The sequence below is a fragment of the Stenella coeruleoalba genome (assembly GCF_951394435.1).
Source record: "Stenella coeruleoalba genome assembly, chromosome: 1".
In the NCBI taxonomy this organism is placed as follows: Eukaryota; Metazoa; Chordata; class Mammalia; order Artiodactyla; family Delphinidae; genus Stenella; species Stenella coeruleoalba.
This window is the reverse complement of record NC_137169.1, coordinates 12,535,676-12,559,430: the sequence shown is the minus strand read 5'-3', so window position 1 is coordinate 12,559,430 and position 23,755 is coordinate 12,535,676. Positions and strand designations below refer to the sequence as shown.

General features: G+C 49.9%; 2 protein-coding genes across 4 annotated transcripts in view; one reads left to right on the top strand and one right to left on the bottom strand.

The window, feature by feature from the left end:
* Positions 1 to 1,866: 1,866 nt before the first annotated feature.
* On the bottom strand, positions 1,867 to 15,412 carry NECAP2 (NECAP endocytosis associated 2). Of its 3 annotated transcripts, none has more exons than XM_079918625.1 (8): positions 15,282 to 15,412; positions 12,619 to 12,719; positions 10,240 to 10,344; positions 10,073 to 10,154; positions 8,987 to 9,095; positions 6,595 to 6,772; positions 3,121 to 3,223; positions 1,867 to 2,347 (listed from the first exon to the last, which is right to left on the bottom strand). In XM_079918625.1, the coding sequence occupies exons 1-8, from the start codon at positions 15,371 to 15,373 to the stop codon at positions 2,149 to 2,151; spliced, it is 969 nt and encodes a 322-aa protein (XP_079774751.1). In that variant the 5' UTR covers positions 15,374 to 15,412; the 3' UTR covers positions 1,867 to 2,148. The 3 variants fall into 3 exon arrangements, with proteins under 3 accessions (XP_079774751.1, XP_079774753.1, XP_079774752.1); XM_079918626.1 differs by having other exon boundaries at positions 1,868 to 2,306; XM_079918627.1 differs by lacking the exon at positions 10,073 to 10,154.
* Positions 15,413 to 22,239: 6,827 nt separating this feature from the next.
* The window catches only part of SPATA21 (spermatogenesis associated 21), a gene marked incomplete at both ends in the record, with an annotated part of 32,242 nt that continues 30,726 nt past the window's right edge, over positions 22,240 to 23,755 (top strand). The window contains 1 exon segment of the mRNA XM_079946017.1: positions 22,240 to 22,368. Coding sequence (XP_079802143.1) covers positions 22,240 to 22,368 — 129 coding nt within the window.

The window sequence follows — 23,755 nt, the reverse complement described above, 5'->3', positions numbered from 1 at the left end:
CCCCACCAATTTGGAAGCTCCAGTCAAGGGTGTAAATGAAGAGATGCCTGGTTTGGTACTGGGAGTTTTCCTGGGGACCCTGGTCCCATAGCTGGGATTCCAGTTGGTGATGGAGAGCACCAGACTATCCCCTGCCCACCAGAGACCCCTCAAGGTGCTTTTCAGGTTAGATTTTGTGACTGCTGTTTCTTCATCAGCTGCCTTATCAGCACCATTATGAGTAATGGTTCTGGATGCGTTACCTGATTCTACATCAAGGTGATTAAGGTCAAATTATAGGATGGGCACCCACTAGTGCTTCATATGCCTCATCTGAGTGACACTTGGCTTAAGGAGCCTGTGGTCACACATTTACCAGTAGACAACCTAGATCAAAGCCCAGGTCTGTCTGCAGGACCCAAGGGCTTACCTTCAATGGTATATGCTTCTGGTTAAGGCTCTCCTCTAACTCTAAGCTTCCTCTTTTCTAGCCTCTAAGCACTTATAAAGAAGATAGGGAGTAATGGGAAGCAGACACAAAGAAGTTTACCACTCCTGAGAATCCCTTGATGCAATTTCCTTTTCCTTATTCAAAGGACATGAGGATCCTCAATTCCAATTTTCTTTGTCCTCCCTTAGACAGTTTATTAGCCAGAGTGGCCATTTCTATAACCAACAACAAAAATGCATCTTTCTTACAGAACCCAGACATGACAAGCACCAAGGCCTTTATCTTATTTTTTGGCCTCTGTGTGCCCAGATACCCTTACTATTTAGGAAGATGCTTCTATGGGGAGGTCTTGGTGGGAGGCAGGACTCTCCTCCCACATTAGAAGGCAAGGAGCCCAGAATGTCCCAGAATGGCAGAAAGACTGTCTCTTCTATGTGGAAGGGAAATTGCTGGTTGCCTTAGGGCAAGAGGGCCAAATTCCCCTATTTTGGCCAATCTGTCACCATGGCCCTAGACTTTTAAGTCTGGACAAATGCTCAGTGGTGAGAGGTGGCTGAGGCATCCTGGAGGGTTTGGCAGCCATGCTGCCAAAAACACTTCCATCTCTGATGTACACTGACAGAGTAGAAATATTTATTTTTCATCTTAGAAATCTGGTCCCACAAAGGGGCTAACACTTCAGTTCATCATCTTGACCCTTCAAAAAAAGAAATCTTTCAATTAAGAGGTAACGTACGTCGATAAAAGCAATTTTAGAGGTTGTGCTCAGATAAAATTATTTCTTATAAAATTATTTCTTATAAACCAGGCAACTCTAGACTTCAGGTTGCTTCAGAACTCCTTCTGTCTTTCATGTACAGTCCCTGAAGAAGAAAAGAAAGTAAGAGGTTGTCTGCAGACAAGGCACTTCAGAAACCACCCAGGAGAAAACCCAAGTCCGCCAGGAACTGCACTGTGAGCCCAGAGAGCTGCCAGCGAAAGGGAAGGCCAAAGCCCCACCTGCATGAGAACAGCTGCCACTTGCCAGCGCAAACACTGTCGCACCTGGTTTCCAGCGTCTGCCCGGCCCGGCAAACACGGAAACCAGGCCCCATAGCCGAGATGAACACTGCTTCCTGGGGCTCAGAGCAGCTCCTGCGACTGACAGTGAGGAATGCTTTCAGAGGCCCCTGCGGGCGCAGACTACAGAAGCAAGCCTTTTGCAAAGACAATGAGTTAGTGCAGATCAGCATGTTAGCAAAGCAAGTATCAAAAAAATCTTAAAAGTCTGGATAATACTCTTGATTTCCCTCCTGATTATCTGTCCAAGCTGCAGCCTATAAACCTGCTAGAAATCAGGAAGGAATCCCTCCTCTTAAGGCACCTGACTGGAATGGCTACAGCCAATGGGAGTGAGGAAAGCCCCCCTCCAGACACTGATCACGTGACACCTGTAACCCCCCCCCCCCCCCGAGAAGGGGTGATCTGAATCCAGGCAGCACACTCGACCCCTTCTTTTGCTTCAGGGGCTTGTGTTTAACACGAGTCTTTGCGATGGAAGAAGTCTCAGAGTCTCTCTCAAGTCAAGAGGACAGACAGGGACAGGGATCCTGCAACGCTTCTCCCGTGTTCTGGCTGCACGCTCGAATCCCAGGAAACAGCGCGACATGGTGCCCATTTACTGCCTGACACGCCCAGTCTGTCAGGCGAGTTCAGGCAAGGAAGAGGAGAGGAGAGAGTCATGCTCCAAACAGAGGCTGGCCAGGGAGTGCTTCATCCTCCTTCCTTCTGCCCAGATGAGGCAGCTCCTTTCCAGAAGTTGTGTGAGGAAAAGGAGTTGTGCTCAGGTCAGAACTGGACCCAGCCTGTGCCTGGCTGAGTCTGGCTGGAGGTGGACCTGGAAAGGTTAGATAGGGAGGGGTGGGAGATTTCAGATATCTGAAAATACAAAGCAGATAAGACGGGACTTATTTCTGGGCAGAAAGAGCTCCAAAAGGCCAGTCCCCGAATGTTCTAGAACAGGGGTCAGCAAACTACAGCCCAGGACTAGACCAAATCTAGTCCTCTGCCTTTTTTAGTAGGTAAAGTTTCACTTGTACAGAGCCATGCTCATTCATTTATATACTGTCTGTGGCTGCTTTTGAGCTACAAGAACAGTGCTGAGCAGCCGGAACAGAGACCACATGGTCTGCACAGTCTAAACTATTTGCTTCCTGGTCCTTTATAGAAAATGTGTGCTGACTCCTGTCCTAGAGCTTGTCCACATAAACAACTGTGTGACTAGTATTTAGCATCTCTTCACCCTGACACCAAGTAAAGGCTCGAAATTTTAAGGAAGCAGAAAAGGCAAGAGACCCTGCCTCAGAGGTCCCATGACAACGGGCCAAGGCCAGAACCCAGGTTAACTCTCAGCCCAGTATCCTAGGGTAGCTGCAGGGGAGGAGGGGAAGAGGGAGGTACTGGTGACAAGCCAAAGCACTTGGTGAGGTGGTTTAAAGACCAGAAAGAGTTGCAGAAGGTGGCTCCAGGCCACCCAGCAGTGGACACCAGCAAAAAGCCTTCCCGGAGAGAAACATGCCTCCCAAAGTGGGCACTCTGGGGCTCTGTCCTCTGGCTGGCCGGAAAATGTCTGAACCAGAGCTGTTGCTCCCAGGTTTTTGAGAGAAAGAGCCTCGGCCCCAGTCCCCCACAGAGAACATGACCCTCCTCACCCTGTGGATTTGGTAAAGTCTCCCCAGATGTCGGCGGTGGCAGTAGCGGCAGGCTTGGGCTGCGGCCAGGACACAGTGGCACCTCCAATTGATGTCTCCAAGTCTGAAGGGAAGGGAGAGAAGAGAAGGAGACAGAGGAGTCAGAGATCTCCCCTCTTGGTTGTCTCAGTGACCCCGAAATCAGACTCGAGATTCCAGGTGACTGAGAAAGACATATGCGGAGAGACGTGCTTTGGGGCAACAAAACACCTACAAGCAGCCACATTTCCACTGTCTTCTTACGAGCCCTTGAGGGGCTCCTGGAGACAGCAGACGGCCACACACCCGGTGGAGGGGAGGGGTACCAGCAAGGGCGAGTCACACACCATCGCCTGTACCTGAGGCTGACCTCGTTTCAACCGTTTATGTTGGAAATCTGTTTAAAATTTACTATCTCCTGCCCTGACCTCTTGGATGGAGAATGCCCACCAAAACCACAAGGTCATCTTCATATAAAGTCCTCAGTCCAGAGTCTGCATCAACAAGCTGAGACAATTCTGTGCCAGACAAGTACCAAGTGCTGGGAGCCAAACTGGTTAGGGGCTGGGGAGAGCCTTCCAGAAGTAACAAAGAAGTGGGCATCTGTGTGTATCTTTTTTTTTTAAGTGTGTGTGTATGTGCAGTATTGTGGGGAGCTGAGGGCTGCACTGTAGGCTTTTGGCCTCTGGACCTCTCCCACTATTAGACTTGATCCCGCAATTTCTCTTGTTATATTTTGCCAGTTTATCCTTTTTACTGAACACGTGAACTAGTTTCTACCATTTTACTTCGTATTTTCTGTTTACCTTGCTTAATTTCTTTTCTAATTTCCTACTTTTCATAAGAATGATAAAGTTTAATTTACTCCTTTTGGCTTTTTTTTAATCCCTGGGCTGTTTTGGAAGCTATGGATAGCATTATCAGTCTTTCCATATCTACTGCTTAGAATGCCTAGAGTTCCACCATTTTTAGTTATACAGCTGCGTGTATCTCTTCACTGGGGTGGGTGGCATGATGGGGCACCAGTGCTGCTTTTGTGTCTTTCTGGCACCTCCCCCAGTGCTGCCAGCTGTCCTTTCTGAAGGGCCTGTGCCTGCTACCCTCCACCTTCCCACCAATTTGCTATGTCTAGGGACTTTCCTGGAGGTCCAGTGGTTAAGACTCTATGCTTCCACTGCAGGGAGCGCAGGTTCGATCCTCGTCAGGGAACTAAGATCCTGCATGCCACGTGGTGTGGCAAAAAAAAAAAAAAAAAAAAAAAAAATTTTTTTTTTTTTTTTTTGCTATGTCTAATGTGCTCTGGGCTGGGAAACCAGATAAAACTAGGGCCCTCCACAGTTTAGTTTTGCAGTTCACCAAGTGCCTAACAGACATTATCTCATTTGAACCTCATCACAGTCACTGGAGGAAGACAGGCCAGGACCAGCTGTTTGACTTTATGCAGGTTACTTAAGTCTCAGTTTCCTTATCTCTAAAATAGACAGTAACAGTGACTACTTCATAAGACTGACTGGTCTGAGGATTAAATAAGTTAATATATGTGGAAGGCTTAGAACAGGCCCAGCAAACAGTGATGATAATGACGACAACATCACTAAAATGCGAGCTAACATGCAGCGAGTGCTTACAATGTTCCAGGCGTTGTTCTGAGTGCTGTATGTGGATTGGCTCATCGGATCCACACAAGAAACCTGTACTGTAGGGATCATTACTACCCCCACCCTACAGATAAGAAAATTGAGGAACAAAGTAGTAGGCAATTTTCTGAATTTGAACTCAGCCAGTCTGATTTTGGAACATAGAGTAAGTGCTCAAAAAATGTTAGCTATTCACAACTCTCATTACATGACACCATTTTGTTCGTAAACATGCCAACTGCCTGTCTTACACATTAAAACATAAGGCCTTGAGAGCAAGGACTTGGGCTGTACCTGTAGTATCAAAAGGGTCTCAAACACTACCTGGCACATAGCAGGATCTCCAAACTGGCCATTAAAAATGCACCAGCAGGGCTTCCCTGGTGGCACAGTGGTTGAGAGTCCGCCTGCCGCTGCAGGGGACACGGGCTCGTGCCCTGGTCCGGGAAGATCTCACATGCTGCGGAGCGGCTGGGCCCGTAAGCCATGGCTGCTGAGCCTGCGCGTCCGGAGCCTGTGCTCCGCAACGGGAGAGGCCACAATAGCGAGGCCCGCGTACCACAAAAAAAAAAAAAAAATGCACCAGCAACGGAGGGACGGCCTAGGACAGTGGCTCTCAGACCTTAGTAAGCACACAAATAACGTTAAGTATGCAGAGTCCTGCCCCCGTCCCTGGTGATGCCAAGGCAGGTGGTCCTCTGACCTTACTCTGAGAATAACTGCTAGGGTCCAGGCAGGGGTGCTCCCTGACTGCTACTCCGGCCACCCTGCTAGATTAAGGTATTTCCCACAGGGCTGAGGTTTGAAGCCTGACCTCCAGATAGGGGAGCCAATGTCCATGACCATTAAAAGGGCAAGAAAGCAGGCTTCTTGTCTGGATCCTGCCCCCCATTCCCCCAAGATGCTGGTGAGAGCTGTGTGGAGAAAGCGGGCTGGTGACAGTCACCCAGCCTGGGGAAGGCCAGGAGCATCAAGCCGTGCTGGGCAGGCAGGGCAGGGACATTGAAGGACTGGGCTGGCATCCCAGCACTGCCAGAGGCTGGCACTAGACACTAACTTCTGGAATCCCAGGGTCTCCAAAAGGCATTCCCTACAACCTGGAACAAGCACCAGTGCACCTGCTGGGGGAGCTGCCTCCCAGCTTTCTAGCGCCAAACAGCCTCACTGAGGAGCTTGCTTCAAACTAAATCTCCAATTTTATTTCCCACCACTCACCTTGGAACACTTATGCTGCCTTCATCTCCCTAAACACAGCCAGTGTTTTAAACATTAAAAGTCTAAGCCTTATTCACGCTCTTCTTCTGTCTGGAATGGCAAGTGTCCCCAGCCCCAATCTTCTTCCCTCAAGGTCCAGTTCAATGCCACCTCTTCCATGAAGCCTCCCCAGATCATGCTGGCTGGTAGTTACTCTGGTCCCCATACGTTTGGTCTCTGTGCCCATGACTCCTCTCTCCTACTATGCTGAGCTCCCTGTGAGCAGAGACCATGTCTCCATCACTTACTCACTCACTCAGTGAGCAGCCTCTGAGAACCAGGAACCCACATGCTGATGATTTCACAGCAACAAATGAGTTGTAGCCCCTGCCCATCATGGGGGACAGACGCCCTGAAGGGGTAAGTGGTGGGAAGAGAGGAAGCCCTTACCCAGTGTGGACAGGACCAGCTTTGTGGCACCCACCTTCCAGTTTGTCACACACGGGTACTAAGTGTGACCAGTGTGAGTGAAGGAGGGAAAGCCATGGGGCCCCACCTGCCAGAGAGGAAGAAGAACCCAAAGGTGCAGGTTTAGCACCAAGAATAGTCACCCTCGAGCACTGACCTGAACTGGGAGCAACTGCTGGCTGGACAATGGATGCCGCCACAGACAACTGCTCCCCAGGGGGAGGGATCAGGGTGGAGGTTTTCCCCCCTGGGGGAGGGGGAAGCAGGCTCAGTCCTCCTGTGCTGGCGGGCCGGGCTCGGGGAGGCCCAGCTGCTCCTTCCTTCTTCTTCATGTTCTAAAGAGAGGGCAGGAATGCGAATCAGTCAGTTCTGCTGGAGTGCCTCTGCGATCAGAAAACTTCAAGAGGAGGCCCAAGGTGACCCCTGGGCCCCAAACGTCCGTATCACCAAAAGATGGTCAAGAGCCATCCATCCAACACTTCCATTGTTATGGGGTGTATTCAATGCATCACAATTCTAAAGCTATCACAAATGCTTTTAATTTAAAAACTCAGCACCCGACTTCATTAATCATCAGGGAAATGCAAATCAAACTACAATGATATACCACTACACACCCACCAGGACGGCTAAGACGTAGCATATCAAGCACTGACAAGGGTATGGAGCAACCAGAACACTCACATTCTGCTAGTGGAAGTGTAACCAGAGAAAACCACGTTGAAAAAATGGAAGGGTCTTTAAAGCTGAACGTATGAACCGACACCCCTGCCATTCCACTCCTACATGGACCCAACAGAAATGCATACACATGTGCACCAAAAGACGCACATTTGAACATTCACAGCAGAACTACTTGCAATAGCCCCAAAATGGAAACTACCTACATGTCCACCATCAGTTAAATGGGTAGATACTGGGATACATTCTCATAACGGAGCATGCCACAACGAGAATAAAGCAACTACACAGAACAATATGGATGCTCTCACAAATACTACAGAGTAAAGGAAAGGAGTCATACACAAAAGGGTATGAAGTGTATGAGTCAATTAATAAAACACTCAAAACAAAACCTAGGGTGTTCAAAGTCAGCACAGTGGCCACTCCATCCTGTGCGAGAGAGCAGGAGAGGGGCTTCCAGAGTGCTGAGAATCACCCACTTTCTTGATCTGGGAGCTAGTTTGTAGGGGTAAACCTGGTTTTTAAAAATTCACTGAGTTCTACATTTATAACGTGTGTACTTTTCTGTACGCGCATTATACTTCGACAAAACATTTAAAAAAGAAAAACAAAAACCTGAACACCCAGGTGAACCAGAAACCAGAGTAGCTCAAAGGTGAAGACTACGTGGTTCCCACCTTGTCAGGAGAGCAGCAGCTTAATCACGTGCTGAGACCACAGCCTGAAGGCAAAAGCCCTCAAAGACCTGGGCGTGAGCCCAGCTGTGCCAGTTATTTCTAGCTCTATGACCCTGGGCAAGACCCTCAAGCTCTCTAAACCTCAATTTCCCCACCTATAAAAGGGGAGGATGTTTAATTCACACGAGAAGTACCTAAAAAAACACTACCTGGCACAGAGCTGATGCTCATTAAATGTTAGTTTCCTCCCAGCAAGATAGAGATTCACATCCCCAACAGTTCACTGGACATGACCTGGATTTTCTCTTAAGGGCCAGCTGGCCAACTTCAAGGGTCCCAAACCATCACCAGCATGAAGCAGAAAAGAGGAGAAAGAGATAGTAAGTAAAGAGGAAGAGCGTTATTTTAGGGTTACAAACTTTCTTCAGAAAACAAATCCACGGGGTCCTTGGTTCCCCCAAATCACTCATCTCCACCCCCGTAGCCAGGTAAAGGCCAAGTCATGGCTGTCCAGCCCAGCTCGACCTTTCCCTCTTCTCAACAGGAGCTAACGGGGGAAAGCCAGATGTAGGGCAGCTCAGGACAAGACACAGGGAGCCAGGACAACACCACCAGCAGAAGCTGTCCATGACTCCCAGTGCCCACCCTCGAGGCTTTCCTGCCCAGAGTGCTACCAAATCTTCTTTCCTCAAGGCTCAGACCAAGACACAGCTTGGGATGAGCACACTGACCCCCCACCCCACCCCAGCCCCCAAAGCCAGGACAGAAACACCAGCTCTGGCAGCAAGTGACTGACGTTCCTTAAAGCAGAGGCTTGGCACATGCCGTTCCCTCTGCCTGAACCACCCTTTGACCCCTCTTCCCTTGCTTACAGGTCGCTTCTGCAAGGAAGCCTTCCTTGGTTCCCCCTAACTCTGGACTGCACGCTCCTCCTCTAGGAGCTCATGGCACTGAAGACATCCCTAGGTCGTAGAACCATCCCGCCATGTTGTAATCACACCCAGACTCCCCCCATCTCAGCTCAACTCTGAGCTCTATGACAGCAGAGCCCTTTCGTTCGCCCCCAGCACAGTACCTGGCACCAGGCAGCTGCTCAATAAACATGTGCTGAACTGTGAGAAAAGAGTGATGGGCTCTGGGCTGGGCTTGGTGTGGTGGCCGTGACAGCCAAGTGAGGGGGGGACTCACTGCAATGTTGAGCTTGATGGTCTGGCCCTCCTTGAAGCTTAGGTCCAATTTGGGACCTTGATCTGGGTTCTCAGCTTGTTTTGCAAATTCACACTGCTGTTTCACCCACCTGGGGAGAGAACAGGAAGGAAAAGGTGAGGAGGAGGCGAGCTGCCCTGCCTTCACGCACTCACTTCATTCATACCTGCCACCAGTCCAGGACGAGGCTTTTACTGCAGCAGCGGGGCAGAAACTGAGAGCAGCTTGGGAGTTAGGTGTGAATTTAAATCCTAGTGCTGACGCATACGCAGCTGCACGCACGTCAGTTTCCTCATCAGCAAAATGGGATGACAACTCTCTATGCCTTAAAGACTGCTATGAAAATCATGAGGTCACTTATGTAGAGAGTCCTAACACTGGTCTTTAGGAAATCTGAGAACCTGGCCATCTCCTCCTCAGCATGTGGCATCAAGACTAAGACAAGTTCTCCACATCCTTCCAGGGGCTTAAAAAGTAGATGGTGAGACAGGACAAGTGCCCAGAAAGTACTGGAAGCAACCAAAAAGGTCTCCTACCCTCCATACACCCCTCTTAGTAGCCACCCGAAGCAGAGAAGAGCTAGAGGGGCCCACGAGAGCAGCTGCACACTCCCCGCAGCCAGAGGTGGAGGCCTGCAGATGGCAGGCGAGAAGGCTTTCCTGCCCATTTAGCTTCAGAAAGCACCACCAGGGTGTGTGCTGAGTGGCCTGGGAATCCGAGCACTGCTTATCACAGCATGGAGGGACAGCCCCAGAAAGGCCAAAGGAGCCTGACAAGGACTCTGGCCGCTCAGGGGCCTGATGAGGGAAGAGATGTGACACCTCAAAGGCTGGGCCAGCTGACTGGGATGGCAGAGATGCACCTCGGGTAAAGGGAATGACTTCAAAGCAGAGATGAGGACTGGCAGAGCGCAGAGAAGGTGACCTGCCCCGAAGGAGAAGTGAGTTTTCCTGAGGCTCTGCTGGCAGACGTACCACACACCACCGCCTGGGTATCCTAACCTGGGAGACCATTCTGTCCGGGGAGAGAGGGAGGAGGCATGAGTATGTGTCTCCTGGAGCCACTCACTTGAAATGGTCCTGCAAGGCAACATTGAAGTCAAAGGCATCACCTCGGTCCCCGAAGCCAATTCCAATAAACGCCCGTCGCCCTGGGGGACAACACACGATCAATCCCACTTCCCAGAGGCAGAGAAAACCCTTCTCAGAGGAAGAAGCTCCAAGTCCCATGCGTACCGTTTCCATCTTCGATGCGGATAACGAAGTACCTGCTGGAATCCATCACGCTCTCCACAGCTGTGCCTGGAAACTGATCCACTGGGGCCTGAGCAAAGAGCTCCCCTGAAAGCATAAGGGAGGGTGAGCCTTGAGGACCCCCCAGACTGTTTCTATCACATGACTGGGGCCTTTTCCTGAGAGGCAGATGGGCAAACCTGACTCTGGGTTTCAAGTCAAATCCACTTTGGCCGAAGGGAAAACAGAGGAACATAACCAAGGAGAGGTTTAAGTCAGAGGTGGCTTACAGGTCAGATCCACTCACAGTTTCAGCATTTTCAATTTAACTGCCAAACACTTCAAAATCAGATTACTTGTAAAATAATCCAGATGTCTGGCTTCTCTTAAAATCAAAAGCTCTAGCAACGCTGGGCCTCCATTTCTACATGAGAACGATGGGCTGGAGCTGCTGGCCACTCATTCCACCTGCCTCAGCCATTCACAGCCACGGCCTGCACCCCCAGGGCCCTGGCTCACGGAGATCATACCTTCAGAAAGGACCTGGTGCCTGAGGCAGGCCTCCAGAGGAGCAGGTGAACCCAGTGGAAAGGGGGGAGGGTTTTTGCACTCACAGAAGAATCTGAAGCCAGTGGATTTAATCTAATCTCAGGCCAAAAGAGTGACTGCTTTTAAAAGGAGCTCTTGTGAAATGCATCCCCTCATTAACTACGGCTCTCCAGGGTGCAGTGCAGCACACACCTTCTGTGAACATTTACGACTCGCATCATTTTTGCGTGTGCTGATCTCAGTTGACGTTTTAAGTATTTAGCCAATAGTTTCTACTAAGTCCTATGGTTCAGAGGTGACTGTGTAATTAAGGCTGAACTGAATCCAAATCGGTGGCCTGAGTCTGTAGCTTCTTGTTAATTTCTCTCTCTAGTTCTGTACCTGGGGACTGGGATTCACCTGGATGCCTTCAGCCTAGAGCAGTGGTTCTCCACCATGGCTGATTTGTCCCTCCCTTCCACCAAGGGACATCTGGCAATATGCGGTGACATTTTTGTTTGCCACAACTTGGGGGGTGCTACTGGCATCTAGTAGGTAGAAGTCAGGGATGGTGCTAAATATCTGAAATATGACTTAGACCACAACACTCAGCTGGCCCCAAATGTCACTAGTGCTGAGGCTGAGACGCTCTGGCCTGGAGTGATTGCAAAGTGAGAGACGAGCACGACCCAGTGGGCATGACCTCAAGCTAAGAGCGTCCTGGGGTGGGTCCTGCAGGTGAGGCTCAGCTTTGAGCAGTGGCTGGTACCCCAGGTGTGTACCTTAAAGTCAGTTCCCAAGGCCCCTAGAGAACAGGTGTTGCCATTCCCTTGTGACACCTCCTGGGACAACCCAGCAACTCTGACAGCCAGAGTTCTCTGGCCTAGCCACAGCAGCTGTCCCTTCAAACTCCTCTGCCACCAATGCTCAGTCATGCTCAAAACAAATCAATGCTTTGGGTCACCCTGCAGTTCACAAAGCATTCGGATAAATATGTGCTCACTTTGTATTTCCAACAACCTTGTGAAGCAGGAGCTAATGTGAGCCCCATTTCACCAAAAAGGAGGCCAAGGTGCCAAAGGTCACGTGGCTGCCCAAGGTCCCACAGTTCAGACAAAAGTGATGCAGACCTGAGAAGAGGCAGCCGGTTCTGCCTATGAATCTCGGCATTTTATTTGCCCCACAAGGAAAATCTCTACATGTTAGAAAAAATAAATGACCGAATGCCGGGGCATCTGACTGGGCAAGCCCTGCGCCCGATTCCGGCTCTGGCTGCGGGGGCTGGCACTATTCCAGGCCACGCTGCCCTGCACAGCTCACCCAGAGGCCCTGGTGGTGCAGGACTTCAGAGAGATTTCACCAAAGGTGAGAACTGCCAGCTGACCCCAGCACAGCCCAGCTTGGCTTGTCCTCTCACCACAGAAAGAGCTGAGAAGGACAGTTTCCAGTTCTTTCAGTTAATGGGTGTGGTCAACCTGGGAGGTTACCATTTGGTCGATAAGCAGAATTCCTGATTAAGAACCCGAGCTCAGCAGCAGAGGGCTATGCGTCTTCACCCGGCTTATCTTCCAGGCAAGCTCCGGAGCTTCCTACTTGGGACCAACCTGCATGTCTTCTCTCCCTGGGCTCCAAAATTAGTATTTTCTTAAGGATGCCCAAAAGAACAGGTGCTTGACAGGAAATACTTCCTTTTAAACTAAAGGCTGGGGGAATGGAAGCGGCTTGTAAGTATACCCGGGCCTTTGATTTCCAGGACAGGGCCCCACGATCCCTGAGTGGCTTGGCCAGGCTCGGGCCACCCATCCCTTCACAAAGTGGGAGGTATGGTACCACGCAGACCTCCCTTGCCTTTACCTGAGGTCCTGTCCTCCAGCTTGATGTAGGCCACCTGCCCTTTTGCAGTGATCCGCAGCCGGCCACTCCATGATGGCTGGTCCAGCTGCCATTCCGCAGCCCTAAATGGACAAAAACCATTGTGCCTCTGCCAGAGGTTCCTGCTCCACTACTCCAATGCTGGGGGTGGGAATGGGAAGGACATGTGGGCTGCTCGCTCCAGACCAAAGGTTGGCAAACGTTTTGAGAGAAGAGCCATACGATCTCTGTCCCAACTACTCACTCTGCTACTGCAGAGGGAAAGCAGTCATGGTGCATGAACATGTGGGTGCTTTAATTATTTTAACCAAATATTTTCTACTGAGCATGGCTGTATTTCAGTGAAACTTTATGGACAACCTGAATTTCATACAGTTTTCCCATTATGGAATATTCTTTCAAATTTTCCCCAATCACTTAAAAATGTAAAAACCATTCTTAGCTTCTGAGGCAAACAAAAACACAGTGGGTCGTAGTTGGCCAACCCCAGTTCCAGATTATAGAGACTGTCTCTGGAGTAGGATTCCAGTTTTCTTTCTGTAGAGAAAGCAGCTACCAGGGCCCATGGTTTGTTTATGACACTGCTAGGCTGCAGTGGTCAGAGCAAACATTTGGGACCACTGAGACCATCTTGAAGGAAAAGGAGAGAGGGGAGCAATCATCAGCAGAAGAGAAAAGGAGAGCAACAGGACATGTGGGATAAGTGAATGAGCATTCAAGAAATACATTCTCAAAGGTATCCTAAGAAGAAATAAACCCAGGAAACCACAGACCTATCACAATGGCCTCTTTTGGCTCTTTTAAAGTATTAACTTCATATTTTAGTTCTAAGCAGCAGCTCAGTAAAACCCCCAAAAGCAAAAACCTTGGGTGTTTCCAAGAGGCTTTTCTTGGAAGTCCCTTAGCGTATGCCAGGACTTGGAGAGATACCATTAACTGTGGACGCAGATTGTTTTGAAGGCCACACAAATGCAGACTCTCGATTCACAAGTCAGCTGACTCAGCTTCAGTTCCTCTTATTGGGGCAGGAGGCCTTAGACTCAAGATAAGCAGAGTTCTGAGGCTGAAGGGCAGGGGTTGGCAGTTTCCTCTATGCCAACCTAGCCAGTCCTAACACTTGGTAACCTCGATCTCTTGGGACCAAGAGGGACCAAACTCATCCTACTGAAGGGGATGGGGGCAGATGATCACCTCTGGTTTGACGGCCCATCTCCAGTTTGACGATAGAAAGCAAAATGTTTGTTATTTTACTATTGTTGCTTTCATATTATTTTAAAATTATGTCATGGATGTAGTAAGTATTCAATAAAATATTTGTTCACTAGAGAATCAGCTATAAGGGCTTCCCTGGTGGCACAGTGGTTGAGAATCCGCCTGCCAAGGCAAGGAACACGGGTTTGAGCCCTGGTCCGGGAAGATCCCACATGCCGCACAGCAACTAAGCCCGTGCGCCACAACTACCGATCCTGCGCTCTAGAGACCGTGAGCCACAACTACTGAGCCTGCAAGCCACAATTACCGAGCCTACATGCCACAACTACTGAAGCCTGCATGCCTAGAGCCTGTGCTCCGCAACAAGAGAAATCACTGCAATGAGAGGCCCGCTCGCCACAACTAGAGAAAGCCCGCATGCAGCAACGAAGACCCAACGCAGCCAAAAATTAATGAATTTTTTTAAAAAAAGAAAAGAAAATCAGCTATAAGCCCACATTAACACAACTGGAAAGTAACAAGAGGCCAGGTATGTGGACACACCACCATTCTTGTGGTGCAGGCCAATCCTGTATTTCCAACTAACTTGGACAAACATTGCTTTCAAGAGCCCACCCCCACCCCCGGTGGCACAAACAGCCATTGGCCAGGTTGTCTGTGTCAGGTACATCATATTTTCTTTTAATATTTTTCTTCTTTTGATACATGGTGACAAAATGCAAACAGTACAAAGAGATATCAAGTCACAGGAAGTCTCCTTTCAACCTCCATTCTCCTCTGGGGGGGTAGTTTCCTGTGTTCCCTTCTACACACTCTACGTTTACAAACACGGGTATTTATTTCTCTCAGGTGAACATTTCACCAGCGAAGTACGGATGGATGCTTCCCAACTGCCACACGCTGTGATAAGGACTGCAGCTCGTGCCAAAGAAGCTGGGCAGGGAGGGGTCCCTGGGCTTTCAACATCAGCTTAAAACTACCCGGGACGAGTTCTTTTGACCGATTCGGGGCTCCCTTTCTTCCCCTCGGGGATTTCTGCCAGTGACAGAGTGCCTTTCCCGAAGGCTTTTCAAGGATCCCTTCAAGGCCATCGGTTAGCTCTGAAAAATATAGGTCTGTGACACCACCACTACTGACCCCGTTTAGGGTCCCTGGCCCACCTGGGTCCCCGGCAGCCCGCTCGGCGCTAGATTCGGCTTTCATGCCTTCCGCGCTGCCGGGAGCCCCATGCGTCAGACTGAGAAAGGCGAAAGTTTGGGTCCCCCTCCCTACTCTGGCCTCGAACTGGAAGAAACCGCAGCATTACCTCCCCGCGCACCCTGCCCCTCGCCCGTCAATTGGCGGGGCCGTCCTCAGCTCCCACAGTGGGCGTGTCGGGGGTGACAGGGAAGGGGTTAGGTGGTGGCTAGCCTGGCCCGGCGGCGGGTGGTCACCTGTAACCACGGTTGGTGGCCCGCGGCGGGATGCGGTAGACGTGGACCTCTGGCTTGACACAGAGAACCGACTCGTACTCGCCTTCCTCCATCTCGACGCCCGGGGCCCGCTGGACTTCCGGCTCCTTCCCCGCCGCGAGGCGGAAGCGGCGCGACTCTATGATCCATGTCAGGCTAGAGCGGCAGCCCGCGGGCTTCGGCCGCTCATCGCCCACGCGCCCTCTGCTGGAGGCTCTGGCTCAAGACATGCGGCGGACGGACCTAGGAGCTCATTTGATGCGGAGCGGACTAGGGTTGTCTGGGGGCTTTCTCTTCCACGAGGTCTCGCGGGCCTTTGCAAAGAAAACTTTAATACAGATCCCACTGCAATCCATTGTCTGGTTGTGGGTCATCCCCATCGCCTCAACACTTACACCTGGTGTCCAGTTGGCTGAGATTCAAAGCTGTAGCTACCTAGACAGCTCAGCCTGACGCCTCTCTCTCCTCCAGCCTCTGCTTCCCTCGGCTTTTCCTGAATGTCCCGCCATCTCCTCACTCGTAAGCCGCGACTGAGGCTTTTCCTCCTAGAGAAATCCTTACCTGTCCCACCAGCTAAATGCAATGTCCCTACCCTGCCACCCTTATCCTTACCCACTGTGGGCCCAGGGCCCCTGTTGCCTAGACTCAGCAAAAGGTTGTATTCAAAGAAGCAAAGTTTAGTAATAACATAAATAATTTAAAAAGTATCCCAGTCTTAACTTGGATTTCTCACAGAATCTTATAGGAGTTACAATGTCTAACCGGAGTCAAATTCTCAAAATCTCTTCTCCTCCTCTACCATTCTCTCATTCATTACACAAATATTTAATTAAGTGCTTACAATGTGCCAGGTCCTCTGTGGGGCACAGCTGATCCCAAATTCACTGATTTACTGAATGCTCCCAAACTTTCTCCACTCCCTTCTTCCCTCTCCTCTCTCTCTCCTTTCACTCACTCTTTATAAGCTCTTTATTATAGGATTGATCTACCCTCTTAAATTAAAAAAAAAAATTATTGTGGTAAAATATACATAACATAAACTTTACCATTTTAACCATTTTAAGTGTACAATTCAGTGAAATGAACAACAGTCACCACTATCTATTTCTAGAACTTTTCATCATCCCAGACCCTTTACCCATTAAGCAATAACACCCCATTTCCTGCTACCCACCCCCCACCCCTGGTAATCTCTATTCTACTTTCTGTATATGAATTTACCTATTCCAGGTACCTCATACAAGTGGAATCATACAGAATTTGTCTCTGTGTCAGCTTATTTCACTTAGTGTAATGTTTTCAAGGTTCATCCATGTCATAGCCTGTATCAGAATTTCATTCCTTTTAATGGCTAAATGATATTCTATTGTATGGTGTAAAACAATTAATAAACAGAAACTGCAATTAAATAGGAGACCAGAATGGGGAGCTCTTACACCCTGGGATGATAGCAGAGCCCAACAGGAAGAAGAAAGACTCCTCTTCTTTCCTGGCAAGAATTCAGCCAATGAAAAGCCACGAACTCTTTGTTTACTGTATCCTTCTTTTTCCCAACTTCCTTTCCCCCTCTGTGAAAGAGTTCTGCTTCCCTTGCCCCGAGGGAACTTGCACATGGCTGGCCATTGTTGCAGACTCTGAGTTGCAATTCTCTGCTGATCTCATGTAAACCCATCTTTGCTGGAGAAATTCTGGCGGTCTATTTATTTCAGGTCAACAACGGATACACCACATTTTATCCATTCATTTGCTGATGGACATTTGGGTTGTTTCCACCTTTTGGCTATTGTGAATAATGCTGCTGTGGATTACTGGTGAATAATACCTGTTCAAGTCCTTGTTTTCAGTTCTCTTGAGTATATATCTAGAAGTGGACTTGCTGGCCCATATGGTAATTCTGTGTGTAGCTTTTTGAGGAACTACCAAACTTTTCCACAGCAGCTGCATTTTCCATTTCCACCAGCAAGGGTCCCAGTTTTCCACATCCTTGCCAATACTTATATTCCATTTCCTTTGATAATAGTCATCCCAGTGGGTATGAAGTTAACCTCTCTTTACGTGAATTGATTTAACTTCTAATTTCAACTTTGCTCCTTACCCTGATTCTGCACAGCAAAGAAGAAATTGAGAAGTGAGATTTCTTCCTCCTAGTTCTTTGTTCCTAACTCATTTTCCTAAAGTCCTGGAGTGGCAGAGACAGAAGTCCCCTTAGAAGCTGGAGGGGAGAGATGTTGAGATGGGAGGGGAGAGCACACTCTCACACTGACAATCTTGTCCCCTCACATTCTCATCATTCTGTTTACATGTCTGCTCTCCCACTAGACTGCAAGCTTCTTCTTTTTTTCTTAAAGGTTTTTTATTTTATTTTATGTGGACCATTTTTAAAGTCTTTATTGAACTTGTTACAACGTTGCTTCTGTTTTATGTTTTGGTCTTTTGGCCATGAGGCATGTGGGATCCTAGCTCCCCGACCAGGGATCGAACCTACACCCCCTGCATTGAAAGGTGAAGTCTCAACCACTGGACTGCCAGGGAAGTCCCTAGACTGCAAGCTTCTTGGATGCAGGACCCTGTCCCTGCCTTTGTGAATCCCTGTATTCAGCAGCACAGGGTCTGGTACAGAGTAAGTGCTCAGTGAATGAATGGGTAAATGAGTGTGTGTGTGTGTGTGTGTGTGTGTGCGTTCATTTGGTTACATCCCAAAGCCAAGGGGCAATTTGGGAATGAGGCACTGTGTTTCCTCTTTCACACTGTCTTTGCATCAGTATGTGCTGCACAACAGTAGGGGAAAATAGGGTATCCCAGGAGTAAAGCACCTGGACCTTTTGAGTTGGAGAAAATTTCAACTGGGAGAGCATCTAGGACCAGCTCTTAAGAGCTAAACTTTGGGATAGCATCCACCATCAGCACCAAGATCCGTCACTTCCTCTCTGGAAGCCAAGCAGTGTGAAGGTGGCCCACGGTGACTGTTTTTATTTATTTATTTATTTATTTATTTATGGCTGCGTTGGGTCTTCGTGGCTGCGTTGGGTCTTCGTGGCTGCGCTGGGTCTTCGTGGCTGCGCATGGGCTTTCTCTAGTTGCGGCGAGCGGGGGGCTGCTCTTCGTTGCAGTGCGCAGGCTTCTCATTGCCGTGGCTCCTCTTGTTGCGGAGCACCGGCTCTAGGTGCATGGGCTTCAGTAGTTGTGGCACGTGGGCTCAGTAGTTGTGGCTCGCGGGCTCCAGGGTGCAGGCTCAGTAGTGTGATGCACATGGCATGTGGAATCTTCCCGGTCCAGGGCTCGAATCTGTGTCCTCTGTCTTGGCAGGCGGATTCTCAACCACTGCATCATCAGGGAAGCCCACGGTGACTGTTTTGGGGCTCCCCATGAAGCTGCCCCTGGTAGGACACCTTCCTCTCATGAATCTGGAAGGGAATGCTCACTCTGTGCCAGGGGGCAGCCAGGTTTTACAATGTGTTCAGAGCACTTCCCGTTCAGTTCAGTCTAACAAAGATGGGCATTGAACATCGACTATAGGCCAGGTGCTGGGTGATGGGACCACAGAGATGAGGCCCCCCCAGCTCCTGCCTTCAGGGAGCTAACAGAGAGGAGGAGACAGAGAGAAATGCGGAGTGAAAAGTGCTATGATGGAAGAAACTCACAGGGGGATGTGGGAGCGAAGAGAAGAGAGATCCCACTCAGCCTGGGGGCAGTCAGGGAAGGCTCTCTGGAAGAGGTTACCTTGACACAATAATCCCTGTGAGGTAAGCAGAGCAAGGATTTGTACACAGATGTTCACAAGAGCATTATTCATAATCCAAAAAAGTGGAAACAACCCAAATGTTTATCAACTGATGAATGGATGTACAAAATGGGGAATTCCCTGGTGGCCTAGTGGTTTGAATTCCGGGCTTTCACTGCCATGGTTCAGGTTTAATCCCTGGTTGGGGAACTGAGACCCCGCAAGGTGCACGGTGCGGCCAAAAAAAAAAAAAAAAAAAAGTATATTGGCCATAAAAAGAATGAAGGGTTGATAGAAGCTACAACACAGATGAACCTTGAAAACATCTGCCCCGTGAAAGCCAGTCACCAAGGACCACATAGTGTATGATTCCATTTAAATGAAATGTCCAGAATAGGCAAGTCTATAGGGACAGAAAGATTAGTGGTTGCCTACGGCTAGGGGTGGGGTGGGAGGACTGAGGTGATGGCTAAGGGGTGTGGGGCTTCTTCTGGGGGTGATGAAAATATTCTAAAATTGGAGTGAGGATTGTCCAATTCTGTGAAGATACTAAAAGCCATTGAATTGTACACTTTAAGTGGACGAGTGGTACAATACATGAATCAAATCTCAATGAAGTTGTGAGGAAGAAAGTGCCCTGAAAGGGGGACAGAGTCTCTATTGGCCACCCACCCCCCTCAATTCTATCCTCAGATCCCATGCCTTTCTGCTAGGGGTGGGGCTTCCTCTTCTCATCTAGATTCTCACAGAGGTTGTAAGCTCCAGATGGGGATGGAGAGGGGGCTGGATCCCCTCCGGAGCCTCTGCCCCCTTAAAACTCCAGCTTGTGGAATACTGGGACCTGAGAATTCTGAGGTTGAGACTGCGCTTTCTGAGGTGGAGACGATGGGGGGGGGTGTTTGAGGGGTCTGGGAGGGGGGCAGGTTTCCCCCAGATGGGTCATCTACCCCTGGGGCAGGAAGGCTCAGAGGAAAGGGGAAGGCTTAGGGAGCCCTAATGGGAGAGAAGGGAGGAACTCCAAGGAGAGAGAGAGGGGCTCGGTCACAGAGCTGACCTCTCTGTGCCAGGTGAGAGCCTTTGGGAGGCTGGAGCTGCACCTGGAGTGGGGGTCACCTGGGAGCGGAGGCTTGTTTGCATTGTGGGGATACAGGCCCAGAGGGTAGGACTGGAGGGTAGGCAAGGCTGGGAGGAAAGGAGAAGGGAGAGGGGATTCGGGTCAGCAGCTGTTAAGGGTACCTCCCCTGTGCCCCTTGTAAACAAACTGTGAGAGCTACCAGACCCCCAGTGTATCCCCAAGGCCTGATGTCACATGTCTGTTAAACAACTGGTGATTGCATGGGTGAGTGAGGGAATGAATTAAGCTTGTTTGGAGGCAAGATAGTGTGGTGAGATAAGCAGTCTTGGGAGTCACACAGGCCTGGGTTTGAAGCCGGTTCTTCTGCAGATTTGCTGTGTGGTATTGGACAAGACTCTGGGCTACCCTGAGCCTCCGTTTCCATATCTTTAAAACAGGGCTGAACCCACTGACCTCAAGGACAGGGTGGTTAGAATACCGTTGGCAAACGTGCCCAGCAAATAGAACGTCCCTCCGTGGATGGTGGCCGGCCTGTCATGATTTAAAGTGGAAGAAGCAACATCAAGATCCTCAAGGTCTCACTGATGGGGTAGGATTTACCCTTAGAAACCAGTTAACAGTGAAGAGAGGTCCGTGGCGTCTCTGTAGAAAGGGTGTTGATGTTGCCTCAAAGGAATTCAGAGGCCGGAGAGAGGGCTAAGGTGGTTGGAAGCCTGGAGAAGAGTTGGGAGCTTGAAGGATGGGGGGGGAGGTGCTGGAGAAAGAGAGAGAAGTGGGAAACGAGCGGAGAGGCTGGGGGATCTGCAGGGTTAGGATCGCAGGAGTCTGCCCAGATTAAAACAGAATGTTTGTGTAGGGTGTGGCAGTACAGCCTAATAGGAGGTTGGGTAGGAGAAGCAAAAATAGAGACCCTAGGGGCTTCCCTGGTAGCTCAGTGGTTGAGAATCCGCCTGCCGATGCAGGGGACACGGGTTCGATCCCTGGTCCAGGAAGATCCCACATGCCGTGGAGCAACTCAGCCTGTGCACCACAACTACTGAACCTGTGCTCTAGAGCCCGTGAGCCACAACTACTGAGCCTGCGTGCTGCAACTACTGAAGCCCACGCGCCTAGAGCCCCTGCTCTGCAACAAGACAAGCAACCACAACGAGAAGCCCGCGCACCGCAACGAAGAGTAGCCCCCGCTCGCCACAACTAGAGAAAGCCTGCGCGCAGCAGCAAAGACCCAACGCAGCCAAAAATAAATAAATGAATTTATTTAAAAAAAAATGACCCTAAGAAAGGCTTTAGAAAGGGATGTGTCCAGGGCAGGGTCAGGGTGCTTTGGTGAACTACCTATTGCCATTGGTGACTTTAGGGCCCCAAGACAGACGTTCCCCACTCCTATTCCTTAGCTCCAAGAAGAACGGAATTTTCCTCTCTAGCAGCAGCAGCCGTGACACTCCTGGGCTCTCTTTATTTTTGTTTTGTTCTGTTTTTGGCTGCGCCGTGCAGCATGTGGGATCTTACTTCCCCGACCAGGGATTGAACCCGCGCCCCCTGCAGTGGAATCGCGGAGTCCTAACCACTGGACCGCCAGGGAATTCCCTCTTGGGCTCTCCTTAAAATGCATCTTAGGATATTAAGGGCTCTGAGAAATCCTGCAGGAAGGAGCCTATTTCATTTTAACTCAGCACTTTCCAGACACATTTGGCCTCAGAACCCTTTTTTTTTTTTTGTGGTGTACCTCATGGGACCAATATCCCCAAGAACACCTGTTAGGAAATGCTGCTGTAGGGAAAAGTGTGTGGGTTTTGGGACCCAATAGGCCATGGTTTGATTCCTGCTCTGTGACCTACTTGGTGTTGGACCTCGGGCAGGTCACTTTGTTTCCCAGAGCCTCCTTTTCCCCAGAGTCATCATGAGAATCGGGGAAAACATGTGGGTAATGCATGTGGCTGGCTCTCTGGTCTTGCTGCATGCCTCTCCTATGCCGGGCCTGGTCCTACCTCTTCCCCTGAGCCAGGCTCTCTGCATGACAGACTCCACGTGGGCTGCTGAAGAGGCAGTTGGGTAATGGGCTTGGTGGAACTTTGATTGGATTTCTTTTCTGGGAACACAGCATTTGATGCTCCTCACTCGGTACCCTCGTTGGCCCTGGCACAATGCACAACAGAAACGCCCTGATGTACGTGGAGTGTAGGATCACGGCTCCAGAGGCCCAGCCAAGTCCTGGCCTGAGGACTGCCAGCAACAGGGCTGGTGTTGAGCCCACCATATCAGAAGTCAGCCAGGTAGGGACCTGCATCTCTACTCCCAGCAGCCACCTTTCCTTTCCCCTGCCCAGGTTTCCTTCCCTCCCCAACTTCTTTAATTAAGCCTCTATTACAAGTGGCACAAAACTCAATTCAAACTGGATTAGGCAGGAATGAGAACACATCAGCCTGCGTAACTGACAAATCTACCTGTAGACTTCAGGTATGGCTGGATCAAGGTGCTCAGTGAGTGTCTCTCAGCTCTGCCTTCCTCTGTGGCATTCCCAGGCAGGCTCTCTCTGCAAAATGGCAAGAATTGCCCTGGCCACTCCAGGCTTAAATCTTCCCATCTTACATCCTCTGGCTTAGCATTCCTAACAGGAGGAGAGCCTCTTTGCCATAGTTGAAGTCTCTGGTATCAGTGTCATTGGCCCAGGTTGTAGTCATATGTTTATCCCTGAACCAGTCACCATGGCAGGGCAGAGTGGCCTGGATCTCTTGGTATAATGGAACCAGAGGTGGTACTCAGCTTGCTCCGCTGAGCTGCGTGGGCCGAATGGAGACAGGAAGTTTCCCATAAAAGAATGTTGGCTTTGTTATCAAAAGAGATGCTGGCTGGGTGAGCAAAATAAGAATTGCCTATTTACTTCCATCGCCTTTAGCCTCCCTGTCCCTGATATCCTTTAGTCCCCTGACAGCTGCTCAAAGCTTCCATCCATGACCCTCCTCATCCCCTAGCCTGCAACCTAAGCTCTCAGTGCTCCTCTCGGCCTCTTTCCATCAAAAAAAAAAAAAAATTTTTTTTTGAATGCCAAGTGGCATGAATTGAAGAGCACAGAGAAGATCTTCCTTTCTGTGTCCCCAGAGCCAAAAATGTCACCATAAAAATAGTCAACACTCCCTTGGATTAAGTATCACCCTCTCCCTGTAGCCTCTGTTATAAATCATGGCTTCTCCTAGGCGCCCGGAGAGGGCCTGAAATGGGGGTCTTGGAAGGAGGCTGTGGTAAACATTCAGGGCTTCCTTTACCTGCCCATTTACTTTTCCAATGCGCATAGTCAGGGGGTCTCAGTGCCACCACTTAACCAGCTGTATGACCTTGGGCACGTCACTGCAGCCCTTTGAGCCTCATGGGCTCATGTGTGTCATGTCGAGGATTAACTGAGTTAAGTCCCTGGAGGCACCTGACACTGGCCCTGCCCCGTGGTAGATGCCCTTAGTGTTGGCTCACAGTGAAAACTTGTATTATCAACTGATTGAGCCAGGTTGCCTGGAGTTTGCTGACTCAGGTGAGGCTTGGAGCTGCCTCTAAGTCACTGACTCAAGGTCACCCAACTAGAGAGTGATGGGCATCAACACCCAGCTCCAGAGCCTGAGCTCTGAAGTAGCGGAAATTGTGGAAGCCTCTCTTGGAACTTGTGAGGGT